General features: G+C 42.9%; 1 protein-coding gene across 1 annotated transcript; it reads right to left on the reverse strand.

Moving 5' to 3' along the window:
- Positions 1–9,834: 9,834 nt before the first annotated feature.
- LOC311508783 (serine/threonine-protein kinase pim-3-like) lies at positions 9,835–14,694 on the reverse strand. The gene is made up of 6 exons (XM_084573743.1): positions 14,192–14,694; positions 13,819–13,928; positions 13,648–13,698; positions 13,130–13,493; positions 12,126–12,302; positions 9,835–11,679 (listed from the first exon to the last, which is right to left on the reverse strand). The coding sequence occupies exons 1-6, from the start codon at positions 14,277–14,279 to the stop codon at positions 11,477–11,479; spliced, it is 993 nt and encodes a 330-aa protein (XP_084429869.1). The 5' UTR covers positions 14,280–14,694; the 3' UTR covers positions 9,835–11,476.
- Positions 14,695–16,968: the final 2,274 nt, after the last annotated feature.

The following is a 16,968-nucleotide window of genomic DNA, read 5'->3' on the forward strand; positions in this document are numbered from 1 at the left end:
GATGAGCGGAGGTGAAAAAGGACAAGTTTAATATTTAAAGAGTGTTTTGAGGTTATTTTTTACTCTTGAACACCATAAACAGCTTCTAGATGAAGAACATCCACAAGCAACCCATCGTTTTATATGGGGGACAACTTGGGTATGTATCATGGAATTAGGCCACGTCTCAAAGATGATGGTGCCAGTTTTGTGGTGAAGCAGGACCCAAACGCAGGACACAAATGCGAGGCAGGAGTAGGGAGCAAAGTGACTTTAATAAAACCTCAAAATCCATAATTAAATTCAGGTATCCAAAGACACAACTCCAAAAACAGATGAAGACCAAAAACAAGACAAAACAGTAACACAAGGAAGCACGAGTGTAGGACAAACAGAAAACAGACAACTGAAAAGAGAACAAAGGCAAAGGCAGGGCTATATATCATGGGCAGAGGGGTCAACTAGGCACAGGTGAAACTAATGATGGGAGGAGCACACAAGGAGAAACCAATCCAACAATCTAAGGGGGAAAACACTCAACCTTCACTACAATTCACCATTCATTGTTCCATAAAGGCCTCATACCTACGCCATTGGGCAGCCAGTCTAGTTGGCTAGACTAGCGCCATGAGGACGAAATAGAGGCAGAGCAATATTTGAACATCAATTCAAAAAGAGGTCAACAAACAATCTCCTCACTTTAAGCGTGGGTCCGATTGGGAGAATATAGGGTTGGGCAAAACATAAGGGAGTGGGGGCTAGGTAGAGTTAAACAGTAATTAGGTGGTTTGGCAGTGTCGTATGTGATGACAGACTCACCAACACTGTTTGCACTATTGCATCAGTAACTTTTAGATCACAAAAACAGATTTGCTGTCGCAGGAGTTCCACCTTAAAAACTGTGCGCCCGTTAGTCGGATTTAAAGAAAGTCTTAAAAACAACCTGTACTTATGCAAGCGTCATCAGACGCTCCCAAATTCATTTCTCATCACATTTGATTCGTAGAAAATAAAACCACGCCCACATTTCTCTGTTTTCTGTTCCCACCAATTCCCAGGGCCCTCCCAAGCCCCATGCATTCTCAGGCTGAACGGCTGGTGGAAGCGCGGCCCGATGGCGTACCTACTGTGTGCGGTTGTGGGGGAAGCACGGAGGAGGGGCAGAAATGAAGGAGCAGTTTCCCCACACAGTGGTAGTTTTCTCCCCTCTCTGAGCAGCTCCCATACATTCCTGGTAGCGTGAGGGGAGCGATGCTCTGCCTGAAGTGGTTGTTACATACCTGTGGCGAACACGTGCCCTTTAATCATAGTCATCAAGGAGACGCGCCAGCTTTTGTGACAGTCCTCATGCACTGCCATTCTCACAGCTTGTTATCGAAGCCGTGCTTATATAAACTTCGTCCGTCTACCTTGCAGTAATATTTACTCAGCTGAAATAAAAGGGAAGTCGGTTTGTTTTCACTGCTGCAATATAACTTTTTGGTGTGCCGCTCTTCTTGTTGTTGTCCTTTAGAAAGACAGCCCGGGCTCAGAAGTGGGTTACAGAAGAAAAAGTCTTTCAATTATTCTGAAGAACTAAAATTACCATATTGTCTTGCCTAAGCTTTCAAATATGGTGTTGAGGTAGTGAAGAGAAGAAAAAAAACATCAGCTTGAGACTTAGTGACCTCTCAAAATGATAAATTTAGCTTGATTGCTATATACAAGAGTTGTGAGCCATAACAAAAATACTTTTTGAATTTAGGTCTCCACACACAGGACTTCTGTGGGCTTTTTTGGAACCCAACAGTAGGACATATTGTCAGGTCTCAGGTGCACTTATAACACAGAAGTTCAGATATTAAACACGTTTATCACCAAAATCTGCCCTCCTCTCAGCTCCACAGAGCATTTTAGCATCTTTCAGCTCGCTGTTCTGGCTTAACCACTGTCGCAATATGTGCTCTCCTCAGTCGGCCAAGGCATCAGCTGTAGCCTTGTGTTCAGTCTGAAAACGTTCACACAGTTGGATAGAAGTAAAATACAACACAAATAAACAGAATCTACAATGGAGGTTTACAAACTGCATTCAAATGCAGCAATCAAAGCCAATTACAGTGCCTTTACTGAACACAATGGAGGTTGTAGTCCCAAATCAGTTTAATTTTTTTTTTTTCCACGAAAAACATCAAATGTGGTATTGCAGACCAAAAAATTATATATTTTTTTTTTTACTCATGAATTGTAACTGCGTGTCATTGGATGTTGCTAGAGATGTTTGGGAAAGTTGGATGGCCTTTTCTGTTGCTAGCGCTGCTGTAAAAAGAAGGATTTCAGTTACAAAATCTGACATGGACATAATAGGAATGAGTGAAACTGGATGAGGTAAGTATGAACAGGTGAGTAGGCAGATAAGGGGCATCAAGTGACTTGATGGTGATGGCGCGAAAATACGGGTTAACTGCAGGGCAGGTGGGAGTGGTAGAATGTGCAATGAGCAGTGTTTGTGAATGGGGAAAACTGAGGAAGGGATTAATATGAAACTGGCACTTCAGCCAACATTCATCAGAGATTTTTGGCTGAAACGAATTGCCTGCTGATGAGAGCGGTGATACTGAGCCAAAATAATGATCTAGAGACAGAGAGCTCTGTAGGATCTCAAGTTAACTCCTTTTTAACTCTACGTACATTGTATACAGGATCTGTGCTCTTTCCAACAATAGACTTTTAATAGCAGCAGTCAAGGGAATGTTTGTGAATCCTATTTTTGAGCGGAGTCCGTTGCTCATTCTCATCATTTGTTTCTTAAAAGTTTATGGGGGCGCTGGAGTCTATCCCAATGGACGTCACGTATTACAGGGCTCACTGTTCATTCTGCTGTATTTGAGCCGAATGTCTTTGGATGGTTTTTTAGAAACCTGAGCACCAAGGGAGAAGCAGATTAGCCACTGAGTCGTCATACCTTCAACATAGCAAGTTTCTGTACTTATGCTATGCTAACAACAAGTCAGTATAGCATAAGGCTAACAACAAGTTTATAATGTTTGTATCACCGACCGTCTCAGAATGTTCAGCATGGTAACACAATACTGCTTGTTGAGTAACAACAAAGTACCGCTGAATGTCATCGGCTTGTCAGGAATTTGTTCACAAGCCGAATACTAGAAACGTTGCATTTTAACTTGATGCTGCTGCTAGATGGAACATTACGGAATAACCCGAATTCACTACAATTCATGCTGAGGGGAACATGTACCAGGTTTCAGGACAATTCATCCAAAATATGCGAAGAAATTTTACATAACATCACAAATCAGCTGTGTCCATATGGGAAAAGTCAGGGGATCTGCAGCAAACCATTGTGGGTGTGGAGATTAGTATTCAACTGGGCAAAATCTTTCATTAGCTTTACTATGGACTGGATATAAAGACGGACAAACACTCTGACATCACCCAAAAATTTCTTGAAGAACGTTTTTGAAGCTCAGCGTGGTGGCTCTGGCCATTGCCATCTTGGCATTGCCAGACACCACCCTAGTCCCGGCTAATCCGTACAGACGGAGAGACCTATGATGACACCTACCTTCTACTCCAATGAGCCACAAACTTATGTAGAAATCTAGATAAACAAAGATTATAGTGGTTATAGTACCAGACTAACAACATGCTTACATCGAGGACTGAATCACTATTGGATCCGGTTTATGAAGACTTCATTTTCAGCCCTGGAGGTTTTCACTTGTGTTAGATAAAACATCAGGGGATCGCTGAGATCATCTGGACTAGTCTTCTAGGCAACATGGACATCTGTACCAAATTTCAAGAGCCTCTTTTCTATACAAGTTGAGTACTAAAAAACAGAAATGTATTAACTATTGTAATCCTTTTGTTGCAACTAATAAATACCGTGAATAAATCTCAAACTCCAGGAGCCTCAGAAAGCTACAGGCTTCCTCTTTGCTCCCTGATTTGTATTAATTTTATCCACAGGTTGCTTGTAACAGTGAAACACAGCAACAACTGACATACCATGAACCCTAGAGTGGGCTTATTTCCTGATCGGGTTTCCTGACTCTATGTGGACCCATGAGTTCAAGTCTAGTTTTTAGTGTTTCGTGTGGCAAAGTCCTAAATGATCACTTGGCAGATCATGGGACAGGTGGTATTCCAGATTCGGTCAACTATTTACATTGTACAGTAGAAGTAATCTGGAATATTAAGGCCACGGCAGATAATATTTGCTCTGGCAGGTTAATCCGGAAATCCATTGTAAAACTATATGGCTGGATTTATTCAAAATCAAGAGTTTCTAATACTTCTGTTTTTTTTATAGTATTTTTATAAAGGAAATGGAAGAAAGGCTGCTAGAATGATGTGTTGCTATCTTGGAAAACAACCCGAGCAGTGTATTGCTTTCATCTTTTTTTAAAGACATGTTTCAAATTATAACAAGGAACCAATTCTTCTAGTTATAGTACAACCTGACTTTGGACTGATATTTCTAAAGATAGTGTCCTGTTTCACTGGCAGAATAGAGTCTTCTCATCGTGCTGGAGAAACAGATAACAGCCACAGGGCAAAATGAGCACCAGGTCAATAATGCCTTTGATCACATTACAAGCTTGTAAAAAGACTGTAACGATTAAGATCTCTATCGCTCTCTACACACTCATGCGCACTCCCTTTCATCCCTTTTTATTCGTGTTTTCCTCACACTTTGTGCTCCCCGTCTCATTCCTCCTCCATGTGCTCACCTTCCTAGAACCACCTCTCTGTCTCTTTCCACAAACGATCGTAATTAGACATGATGGACAAACTGTTCTGACTTGAATATTACGCCGCTGCAGTCGCCTCAGTTCACCTGCCGAGATCTGCTGTTGTCGGTGTTGTTGTTTGGAAGCTTGGCAACAGGAGGAGGGTGCGCGGAACTGATTTGCAGCCTTGTTCCTGTTTCATCTCAGGGATCTGTTTGCGTGCTCGAGAGTGCGTGTCTCGCGCCATGATACAATTCCGCGTTTGTTTGCCTTTTTTTGCATAAGTCCGTGCATGTGTCTCCCTGTTTTTTTTTTTTTTTTCTGTGTCTCCGAAAAGCACACCCTACCCTTATGTTTACAACGTGTCCTGTTGACCCAGAACAATGAGTTCCTTCACGGTGTGCGGTGACGGCAGCAGGTTCCCACCAGCCGGGCAGCCAGGTTCTCCTCTCTGGCAGGGGCACAGCTTTTAATGAACGCTGAGCCAGACCAGTGGAAAGTCCCTTTGGAGGCTCTGCTCTGGGTAACAGAGCAGTGGGCCTCCAGAGTAGGCAGTCAGGCATCCTGCAACCCCGAGGGCTAACAACAACAAAGGCACATACAGTACACAATGCAAGTACATAAACATGTTTCAAGGTAAAGGACACAGATTGTAAAAGTATTTTTAACATCATACCCACTGATGTACATTTTCAAACTTGGAATTGAAAGAAACTCGAAGGAAACATGTTTTTCAGCTAAGGCGTTGTCACAGGAACACAACACACTATCCAGCATGTACGTTTACAAGATACAAAGCAATCAGTGACTGTCAGAGATGTACAGAGTTGTCACTGCAAATACAGCTCCAAGAAATATGACTAGATCTCAGCCCACAGCACACATGGCCAAAGCTGAGCTAAACTAATTCAGACTAAATCAGATTTGAGACTTATCTATACATCATCCATACATCCATTTTTGTCCACTTATTATGAGATTAAGCAGTTTATACAGTATGCTGCCACCCCAACAACTAAGAAAACATCCTGCTTTTTTGTATTGTTTCGATAATTAACCTTGAATAATGTTAGCTGGGACATCTAGCTACTTACAGACCGGTAGCAACAACATCTCAGTGTTAGCAAGCTGCTAAATAGCATTTATCTTTGCTGCTAGCCTTAGCTAGCTTGGTATATTCGAGTCAAGTGGGTATTTCATTCTGCCTGCATCAGCTTTCAAATTTTTTCTTTTTTAAATCCTGTCCAATTAGCCAAGATTAAGGTGGAGTCTGACACTAGCAAGATGGAGAACGCAGGTGCCACTGCACTGAGCTTCAAAACCGGTCATCAGGAATTGTCTGGGTTATGTCATTCGTGCCTCAGTCAGCTAACCCTTTAACTGCTACCCTGCTCCTCGCTTCCCGAATCTCTACAGTGAAGGGTCAATACAATGTGTATGTTAGCATGACCCGGATCGGAAATACAACAGAATTTTCTTTTAAGCTTGAGCAGACTGACCAGATGAGTACAGGTAAATACTAGATATTTCTGATTTCATGTTTGGTTTGTCGATACGATGATGCAGAGCAGCAGACAGGCTGAAATATAGTTCTGCAGTGTTTCACAAAGATGATGAATCACAAGATATATTTGTTACCTTCAGTATATTCACGTAGGAGACGTGTGTGAGCGCACAACAAACTTGAGCATGGAGACATCCAGAACTAAAACCACATACATATACAGAGGCACAGAAACTGCACGCATTCAGCAGCATGCACTTATGCAAAGTCATGCATACAAATGACCACATGTCCTTATGCAAGGGGTCAAGTGCATGGACACACAAACACAGAGAGAACTAGTGTGAAGTGTAGTATCACTGCCGGTGGTGTGATCTCTTATTTTCCTTCCCTCGGTGCTGGCGCTGTCGCCCGTGCTGCCTGTGTGGGTGCCACCCACCCACCCATCTGTGCCCATCGGGGCCCTCGGGCCCAGAGTCCATCTGGCATCTTCCTCTGTGTCTGTCGAGTTGTCACCTACGATGGCCACCACCAAGAGCCTTAACGTGCCAGCACTTTTGTACAGAGAGTAGCACAGAATAAGACTATGGATGGCATCTGCTTCAACTGATAAGTTCAGGTGCATTGAAATGTATAGATTAACAACACATTCATGAACATTTTTTTTAATTCATAGGTACCTCAGCTGAGCTTCAAGTTGCTGCAAAATCGTTGCAGCCACATTTCAAGGCTTCAAATCGATTTAAAAATTTATAAAAGGTTTAGAATGACAGCAATAAAGAAAGAAAAAAAGAAAAAAGAAAGAAAGAAAGAAAAAATGAAAAAGATTATAAATTACAATGTGGAATTTCTGAATTTCTTTTCGAACTTTTCAAACTTTACACACAAAGCCTTCTTGTTTCCCCTCCAACCCACAACCTTGCCATAACTGTCTAGCGCCACTGATGCTAGTTTCACAGATGGAAAAATGTTGCATAATTACACAATGACAGAGTGTTATTTAAAGGAATAGTTCAGCATTATGGGAACATGCACTTATGGGCTTTTTCACTGACCGTTAAGTGGTAAGTTTCAAAACAATTTTGTGTGTGATATATAAGAGAAAAAGAACCTAGCACTATCAGGCAATTAGCTTAGTTTAGTCTAAACACTAGATACAGGGGGAAAGTCTAGCTTAACTCCTTGGTGTAGCCTGCTGTGATAAGGTGCCTTTACATAGGGCAGTATACTGTGTTTGCTATTTTTCTAAAAGTTGATGGGAAAATTTGTGAATGTTAGCCATGTTGCTAACAACATATCAGCCATGTTCAACTTACAGCCAATGTTAACACTTTTGATCTACTCGAAAGGTCACAAGCTCAGTTTGAATGCAGCAGTGAACTCCTCACCTACTTTCAGTTTTTATGCTAGCAGAGCTAACTGCCTGCTAGCTCTAGCTTTATTCTTAGCGCACAAACGTAAAAGTTTACATATCAGTGTTTTTACACTATATAGCAGTTTGTAAATTACTTTAAATACGCTCTAAGTTTTTGGAGCTATTTATGGGTTTTTCTGATAAAATGTGCCCTAGATGCTAATCGGAAAAGACTACTATGATTAGCAAAAATGAGCAAAGAGGAATGAAATCACACCAAAATCTTTACGGTGTGATCCACCGACGAAAGAACTTAACGTCAAGTTAAAATGATGGATACCACTTCTTTTAACACACAAAACCACAGCTTCACATAGGAAAAAAAAAATATATATAATATATATATCTTGGACACAAACTGTGGAACAATTCTCTCGCCGCCACGACACAAACTGTGGAACAATTCTCTCGCCGCCACGACTAAGTGGCAGTGAATGATGATGTTAACCAGCCTGTGGGATGGGGCTTCAGCTGAAGAGGACAACAGTGTGGCATATGCCTCGCTACATTTAATGAGGATTTCATGGTGAGAGTGGATGAAGGGATGAGGCCTCGCTAACGTCTCCATTCTGTGCAGAAGGAATTCTGATGAAGACAAGTTGCAGGTCATTTGCATGTCAAAAAGCCCCGAGACACAAAGACAATGGAGGATTACCGTGGGTTGTATATAGAAACACAGATGTCAACGTATTGAGTCTGACACTGGGGATCATTTATAGCGCTGAGTTTTAACACAATGCGGTGTAAGATTGATTTAAAGAGGTGTCTCCGTAGTGGATTTTATCTCGATTCAAGCTACTTTAAAGAAATTGTTCAACTTTATTTGCTTTTTTTACTGATTGTTAGGTTCCGCTCTCATTTTTTTGTAGTTAATATGGAGCTTCAGCACAAAAACTGGAAATTGATGAAAGATTTTGTTCATTTAATGTATTTTAAATTTGTTTTCATGTGAGATCACATTCTGTGAACTTTGACATGCATTTATTTCTCAAATACAAACCCCATTAACAAATCCAACTCAACAAGTACACTGGTGCATATATTAAATACAATAAGAGAAACCAATGAACGGCTGCTTTAAAATGCTTTAACTTGTCTCCTCCATATATCAAGGTGTGAGGTAATTAAAAAAGAGGGAAGTCTTCTTCTTTTTCCCAAGCATATAAATCAGTTCCCTTCATCGTGAATTAGATCCCTGAGAAGATTTAGGGGCCAGCTGTCTTATGAAGTCTTAAAGTACCCATGTGTCAGCGCTCCGGTCAAATTGGAAGCAGCCAGTCAAGTAAAACTGGTGTAGGCGTCGGGGCCAGCTCTTGAGATTACTTTTTTTGAAGCGGGGATTAATGACTTTAGGTGTGAGGTCTGAAAAACGGGCTCGCCCATGAGCGGCTGGGGGTTGTTTTTGTCAACCACATAGACACAAATTTTGAAGAATCAATATCGAAGGGTACAGATCAGGATGCGAGCTTCACAGGTAGAAATGTAGTGTTCCTGCGTTTGATTACAGGTGAAAGCTAAAGGCAGTGACTCACCAGAGGGGGCAGCACCTCCCCAGAAAAAATAATAATGAAAAAAAAAAAACACACTAATCCCATCACAATCACTCCTGCTTCCTGGAAAACCTTCACACACAAACACAGTGGAAATACTAATGCCATCAGCCTCATATCCATCCCGTAGACCAATAATGGAAAAGACTTGTGTTTTTGTGCAAGAGATAGGCAAGCAGGAGGCATAAAATGGAAAAGCAATTAGTTATATTTTACAGGCTGCATGTGTGTAAGTGTGTGTGATGATGCATAACATCCCTACTCTTTTTCCCCTGTCATGCCAGCATCACTCCCTCTCATCCCCCAGGCTCTGGAGGCACATCTGTCTCTTATTAGCCCCCTGGTAGCCGCAGGTTGTCATCCAGTTAATGGCTCCTGTGATGTTTGTCTTCAGCCACACCGACAGTCCCATCACGTGTGGCGCTGTTGTTATTACTACAGGCAGACTGGACATGTGTATTAGCCTCACCCCTCCTACCAAGGGACCGCTGCCAAGCACAGATGAGCAATATGGGCTCAGGGTTGCATAAAGGTGCGTGTACAAGTTTTCGACTGTGATGTGTCATTTTTTTTATCCGTTGTGTAATCGTGTTATTTTTGGAACAACAAAAATGTTCAAAATGATCGAGACACCAGACTTACTTCTGTACATAAAAACGGGTGTTTAATTGAAACTTTTGTATCAAAAAATATCAATATCCATCCTTCACAGCCACAAGTCACACAGCTAAACTGAAAGGTCTCCAATAATGAGGGGGGCTATGTGACAACCATGAAAGCTGTTCCATCTATTGTTTAGCTTTCCATAAGAACTCAAATTAATCTCAACAGTACAGAAACCGGATCTGTTACTTAACCATTTCAACAGACTGTTTTTCTTTATATATATATATATTTATATATAATTTTTAAAGTAGTTAAATAACATTCAAATGCTCTTTTTCAAATTTAAGTAAACGTTTTATTCTGCTTTACATCGACAACTACGTCAGTGCATCCTCAACATCTCAAAAAAAAAAAAAAAAAAAAAAAAGTCGAAATGTAAAAATAAGTTATAAGGAATGCAAACCAAAGGCCGAGTAGGATATGCAAATTTTTTGGGGAGATTTTAAGCATAGACAATAAATAAATAAATAACCACAGAGTGTGGAATGTCTACATGTTTACGAATAAATTAAATGCAAGTGGGGAGGAAAAAAAAAAAAGTACACACAAAAAAAAGAGAAAAAAAAAATACACGCTGTACAATATTTGTTGAAAAAAAAAAATTAAAAATACATATTTGAGTCCATGAATATTGCATTGATTGTGCATTTCACACCCCAAACCCTGAGGGAGGCCAGGGGGTGGGGGCCATGTAGTGTCAAGCAGTGAGTTGGCGGGAGGCAAAAAGAAGAGACAAGAGGGCTAAACACCCCGCAACAGGCATGGGTGGAAGAGATAAAGGTGGTGGGGGGTGGGAGGTGTGTGTGTGTGGTGACGTTTTGTAGACATTCAGAAAAGACAGGATCCAGTTTCCAAACACCTGTTCAGGCTATAGAGTGAGTGAGCAGCGTTAAAGAGAGCGACACAGAGTTGAGTCGAGTGTGTTTCAAGTATTCCATTGTCAGAAGAGCCCCCACCTCCTTCTCTCCTATCTAACTTAACCTCTTGGGTGGGGGCTGGTTGGCTTACAGTGATGGGAGAGAAGGGGTGGAAAGAAGACTCTCAACGCCCCTCCCATCACAGCACAGACAACTTAACCGCCACGCCAAAAGGGCAAATCCAAAAAACAGAGCTGTTTGATGAAAGCCCCCCAGAAAAGCAGCTTTCCAAAAAAAGGCACTCCAAAATCAAAATTAAAACATTTAAATAAAAAGGTTTTCTCCAAGCTCTATGAGAGCAGCCATGTCTGAATAGGAAGGCCTTGCCAGCTGTATATGTATACCAGCCTAGTAACAAAACAAGTAAGATAAACTTTTAAAAAAAAAAGGGAGGGGGGAGAAATAAATAGTGCTGGTAAGACCGCCCAAACAGCAAAATGTTCCCCATTAGGAAACAAGTATAATCAACTGAATAGAAAGAAAAGAGGGGATGGGGGAAATAAGATAAAAGAAGAACACATAGTAATAAATTAGAAATTCCCTACAAAAGAGGAAAATTAAAGTACATTTTTCTTGCCGGGCCAGCTGAGTCAAGCCCCCGGTTGCTGACAGAACAGTTGGGCTACGAGGCTGCTGGCCTTAAGTCCATATCACTCCCTCTATCCCCACCACTTCTTTCTTCAGAAAGTCTTTTCAGTCCATCAGAGTCACGCTCAGAGGCTCTCCTTGCTTGAGCTTGTGCTTGACGAAGAGTCTGTGTCGATGGTCCTGAGGCGGATGTCACCAGCCACGGGCTCCTCTGGTGACTTGGGTGATTCTGCCGTCGTTCTCATCCAGGGGTGATCGCATATCTGCTCCAGGGTGGGCCGGTCTGAGGGCCGAAGGGCCAGGCACCACTTGATCAGCTGCTGGCACTCTGGAAGAGGAGAGAGAAACAAAATGGAAGATAAGAGGCTGTGAACTCAAAGAGAAACAAAATACCACGTGGGGTGTGTGTACTGTATATGACTTTTATGAGTTTTTTATGGATCTACAATCACTAGTGTGTAGGCAGCACAGGCAGCCAATAGCATGAAAGCATCCTTTTTATTGCATTAGCTCTCCTGGGTAAGCAGGGCTGTTACACAAAGTGGACTGGGGGAAACCAAAATAGACTAAATCTCAATTTTAGTTACGGTTGATAAATCTGTCAAGCAGCCATTTCAGCAGGCAATCCATTATGATTGTGAGGGCTCACTCTAATGTAAACTGATTTATAATGTAGTCAAAATGGGAAGTGGATTTTGGGCTGTTACCACAAACAGTGGCTAGAGGGCAACAGAGTCAACTCATGCCTTGTGTATGTTGTTGTGGTTGACTTACCAGCTGAGATCCTCCTCCTGAAGTACAGTCTCCCTCTGAGGATCTCCTCGTCCTGCTCGAAGGGGATGTCTCCACACACCATGTCATACAGCAGCACGCCTAGCGACCAAACCGTCGCCGAGCGACCATGGTATCTATGGAAGCGGATCCACTCTGGTGGGCTGTAGACTCTTGTACCTGTAGGAAAACAGTAAGAGACAAATTGTGAGTGATGAGTGAAATATAGTACAGTAAAAAAATATGGCAACAGCTAAGAGATCCTGAATACACAAACTGAGAATAACTAATGTGTCTGAAATAGCTGAGTCATAGGAGAAATGCTTTCCATCTCCCCCTAGCCACACAAACACAAACTGGGTGACCTGCCTGCGTCTCCCCCTCCCTCTCCCTCCTTCCTTTCTTTCTTTCCCTCCCTCCTCCCTCTTGGAAGGAGGAACTTGGATACCAAACAAAAAAAAAAAAAAAAAAAAAAGCAATGTGAGCCCATCACGTGAAGCTCAGAGTCGGGTTTCACAACAAACAGATGTTACGTGGCACTGACCTAATATCCCCAAACTGCGCCTGTGACTCAAGCCGAACTAACAAAATAACAACCGGAAACGTTAAAAGTAAGCTCATCTCACAAGACTGGCGATGAATCACACCAAAACATGAGTCATGTCTGAGGATGCACCGCGAGGTTTTCATTAAACCGCAGTGTTTACATTCTTAACGATGATAAAAATAATACCAATAATAAAGATGATAATAATAATAATAATAATAATAATAATGGCGACACTGGCGCGAGACTGTGCGCGAGGAAAACCCTCGACCAAAAACAGACCACTGCGTCACAGGCTCGTGAACGCCTCCATGTCTGAATATAGCACAGCGGAGCATCAAGGGCAAACACAGCGCAGCCCACACGGATGCATCTCCATAAAAACTATCACAAATCCACCACTGCGGCACGGTATGAAAGCGATTAATGCGAGAAAAAGAGAGCGGGGGCGCCTGCTTACCATCGAAATCCGTGTAGACTGTGTCCTTGAGAATCGCCCCTGAGCCAAAGTCAATAAGCTTGAGCTCCCCGGTGCGTAGATCCACAAGCAGGTTTTCATCTTTGATGTCCCTGTGTACTACGCCGCAGCTGTAGCAGTGTCTGACCGCCTCCAAAACCTGGCGGAAAAAGCCCCGGGCCGTGTCCTCGTCCAGGGCGCCCTTCTCGGTGATGAAGTCGAACAGGTCCTTGACGAGCTCCGGCCTCTCCATGACGATCAGCCAGCCGTCGGCGCGCTCGTAATAGTCCAGCAGTTTGATAACTCCGCGAAAAGACGAGCTGACCTTCTTCAGCAGCAGGATCTCCAAAGGCACCATAGCTCCGTTCTGCAAGAAATTAAAGTGTTTTGTTTAATAATGGGGCTAACACAAATACAGCTACCCCTTTAACACCACAGCACCCCCACCCGGCAACAGAGCGGGGAAGGGGGATAAACCAAAACAAACCACACACACACACGGATCCGGCATGAGTACTTACAATTGTGCCCCACTCCGTCACCCTCTCCTTTGCAACATGCTTCACAGCGACCTAAAACAACACAATAAAGAGATAAATGTGAGCAAACATGTCCCGGCAGCGATAAGAGAAACACACCGCCTCGATGGCGGCACATGTAGGATCAAAACATAGACCTCCCCCGGTCCTTACCGGTGCGCCATCGGAGATCCGGCTGCCGGCGTACACCGTTCCAAATCCTCCGCTTCCCAGCACCGAGCCCACTTGGTAAACCTTTTCGAAGGGCTCCTTTTCCGCTTTGACTGAAATTAAGAGTAGGAAAAAAAAAAACGTTAAGGTGAGTGCGGTGTTTCCACAACAAACCCCGCCGCTTTAGAGCGAGGTCAAGCTGTAAGCCACCGTCTACTAGCTCGTCAGCTTTACGAGCCGGTCAGCTGCAGACGTAGTAGCTCACTCTCGCTTAAATTAATTGCTACGAGCAAAACAATGCGTTTAAAATGCATTTGTTGTTATTTTACGTTGCCTTACAGAGGTAGAAAACAAAAACAAAATAGCGGGAACCTACCTGGCTGGAGCTGTATTTTCACTGGTAGATGGTCCATACTTGAGGGATTGCAAATGTGCGAAAATGAACCAAACTTTGACAGCAACATATTCGAGCTGAAAAGCCGGGTGTAGAAGAATCCCTATTCAGTCGTTGAGAGTCAGACGAATGTGGCAAAAAAAAAAAGAGAAGGAGAAGTAAATTCAGGCGCTGGTTTAAATTGTGGTGCGGACCGTCTTGGCTGCAAGAGGGGTAATATATATCCAGTCCAGCAGTGCGCCAACTCCGCCGCACCGCGCCCGTCAAAGTCGTGTCACGACCGTTAAGTCGTACACCGCTTCCCGAAAACCGGCATCAAATCTGACTTCTGTGTCTCGGCGCAAGTACCTCAGACGAAAACAGTCCTCTTAAATAATAAAAAACAAAACAAAAACAAAACAAACGCCGAACACTCCGCTGTGCGTTGTAGCCGCGTCGACAGTAGAGTGCGTTTAAAGGGCCTCGGCGCTGTGTTGTTATCCTGAAGAGTGTGTCCGCTGTCTGAGCTTTGGCGCGGTCTTCCCAAGCCAATATTTTGACGCGCAGTAGGACGTTAGGTATCCCTCCGCCACACACACAACTCGACGCTTTCGCTTAATTCAACGGAAAAATTCAAACTTTCCACTAGACGCGCGTTTAAACGTAACGACTCGACGCGTTTTGCAATTGCAGCGAACTTCTAATCGAAAATTTATCCAGAATATTGATTTTCAACGGCGCTCTACTTTCTCATAGTACGAGACGCCCAAGAATCCCTTGTCTGGAAGCTGTGCGCTGTGTTCACTATCGACTCGAAGGCGACGACCAATTGGATGTCATCTATAAATACTGTGTTTGGTTTCTGGACCAATCACGGAAAAGTTATTACAATAAAGCAGGCATTTGAGCGCACGTGGCGGCAATTCTGATCCATCCTCTCCCCTCCCTTTGCCTCTGCAGCGCTGCAGTCAGAGACACACACACAATATGGCAGGAGGGGAAAGTTCAGTGTAAACAGTGTTATTCACGAACTACTGATTAGCTCTATCGCGTCGTTGTATATGGGTGCACTACCTGATCTCACTCTTGTTGTTTGTTGATCTTTTGTTTGCAGCCCTGTAGGATTCCCAAAACATAAAAATGACCCAGATGACTACTGAAACCAATAGTTATTTTAAAATCCCGGGACATGCACATAACAAAAGTGGAATTTATTTATTTAAATAATCATTCTGTGAAGTGTTATTAAGGATTTGAATGGTGACTGTCAATAGAAGACACAAAACAAGCCAAAATTAGCATGTCAAAATACATAAAATGTATTGTACACTGTATATATAGATAAAATGCATATAAAAAATACAAATAAAAATGCGACAATAGAGAAACAGCATCAACAGGACACTAAGGTCAATAGCTGTAAAAACATAAAAACATAAAAAGTCGATGATGCATCTAAACAATATGATGAAGCTAAAATAAACCCAGAATATTAGCATGCACAGCTAAGATCATGCTGCACGATGCTGCACGGGCATTTTCCCCAAAATTTAAATGCAAGTGAGTGTCCAAAAATGACATTTAAACGGGCTACATTACACACAGCCGGTGTGTCTGAAGGACAACACATAACAATGATACTCGAGAATGCCAAGTCATGCACCGGCAAGAGTATGAAAGCAAAACAGTGTAGTATCACGATAACAAGAGTGGCAGGCGCAGGGGGGAAAAAAAACAAAAACACAATCAGATGGTCAAGGTCTGTGGAGCCGGCTGGCCCATTTCAGAAGGCAAACTTTCCAGTTTTGCTGTTACACATCTAACGTGACCTTGGGTCTCGGTGAACTTTCCACTTTTCTTTTTTTTATTTTTATCTTGCACTACCCCTGATACCCTTTGTGTGTGTGTGTGTGTGTGTGTGTGTCTGTCTGCGTGTGAGTAACCACAAACCAAACAGAGGCATCAGAGACTTCCAGGGAACATTATCTCGCTGTAGGCCTGCCGACTGCAAAGTTATGTAAATTTACACACACACACACACACACACACACACACACACACACAGGCTGCATAGAAGAATAGAGCAACAGCCTGTGGGCTAACTCGCAGTGATGCTCTGTGCTCAGCGTATGATATCGAACGCTGCTTCATGCGAAATAAAGTTGTCGCCGTGACCGCACGCTATAAACCCAAATGTGTATGTTTGCTCTGCTGCAGTAAAGCTCTGTATGCACAGGTTGTTTATAAAAGTAACCGCGCTTTGTGTTCTTCTAAAGAAACTGTGTCAAGAGTAAATTATTCAGCCATTTGCATTTTAAGGATATACCACTATGTTGATGCAGATTATGTAGGGGCATGTTGTAGGCGCCGAAGGGTTGATTTGCTTTTATCTTATCAAACATTTGCATGAAGAAATTTAATGTTATATTGGATCTTGCTTCAAAGAAAATGCATTCAACCTTGCTCCAGTGGTAGCGGCAATCTATTCCCTGCAGAGACACCTTCCACCACTCCTACGCCGTGCTTGTATTTCGGTCATGGATGTAATTTTGTGGCCCAGACACATGCAGTTGTTGCAGGTCCTTGAAGTAAATCTTTCACTTCTTTCGCAATCTCTTGCACGTTTCCATGTGAGTCTTGCTGCTTGACCAATGGAGAAGAGGGTTTGGGTTGCGCTCCATATCCGTTTGGGAACCGCAGAACAAATCGCCCAGCAGCAACTCCACTCCCATACGCAACAAAACCTCGGTGTCCGCCTTTGAGCTCATGCTGGAGTTCGG

The sequence above is a fragment of the Chelon labrosus genome (genome assembly GCF_963514085.1).
Source record: "Chelon labrosus genome assembly, chromosome: 23".
Taxonomy (NCBI): Eukaryota; Metazoa; Chordata; class Actinopteri; order Mugiliformes; family Mugilidae; genus Chelon; species Chelon labrosus.

Excerpts from the sequence above, each read along its gene's own strand:
- LOC311508783 (XM_084573743.1), bottom strand. The coding sequence starts at position 14,279 with ATGTTGCTGTCAAAGTTTGGTTCATTTTCGCACATTTGCAATCCCTCA. Across the intron at positions 13,929-14,191 it reads GAAAATACAGCTCCAGCCAG|TCAAAGCGGAAAAGGAGCCC; the intron begins GTAGGTTCCCGC and ends TCTTAATTTCAG. Across the intron at positions 13,494-13,647 it reads TGACGGAGTGGGGCACAATT|AACGGAGCTATGGTGCCTTT; the intron begins GTAAGTACTCAT and ends AATTTCTTGCAG.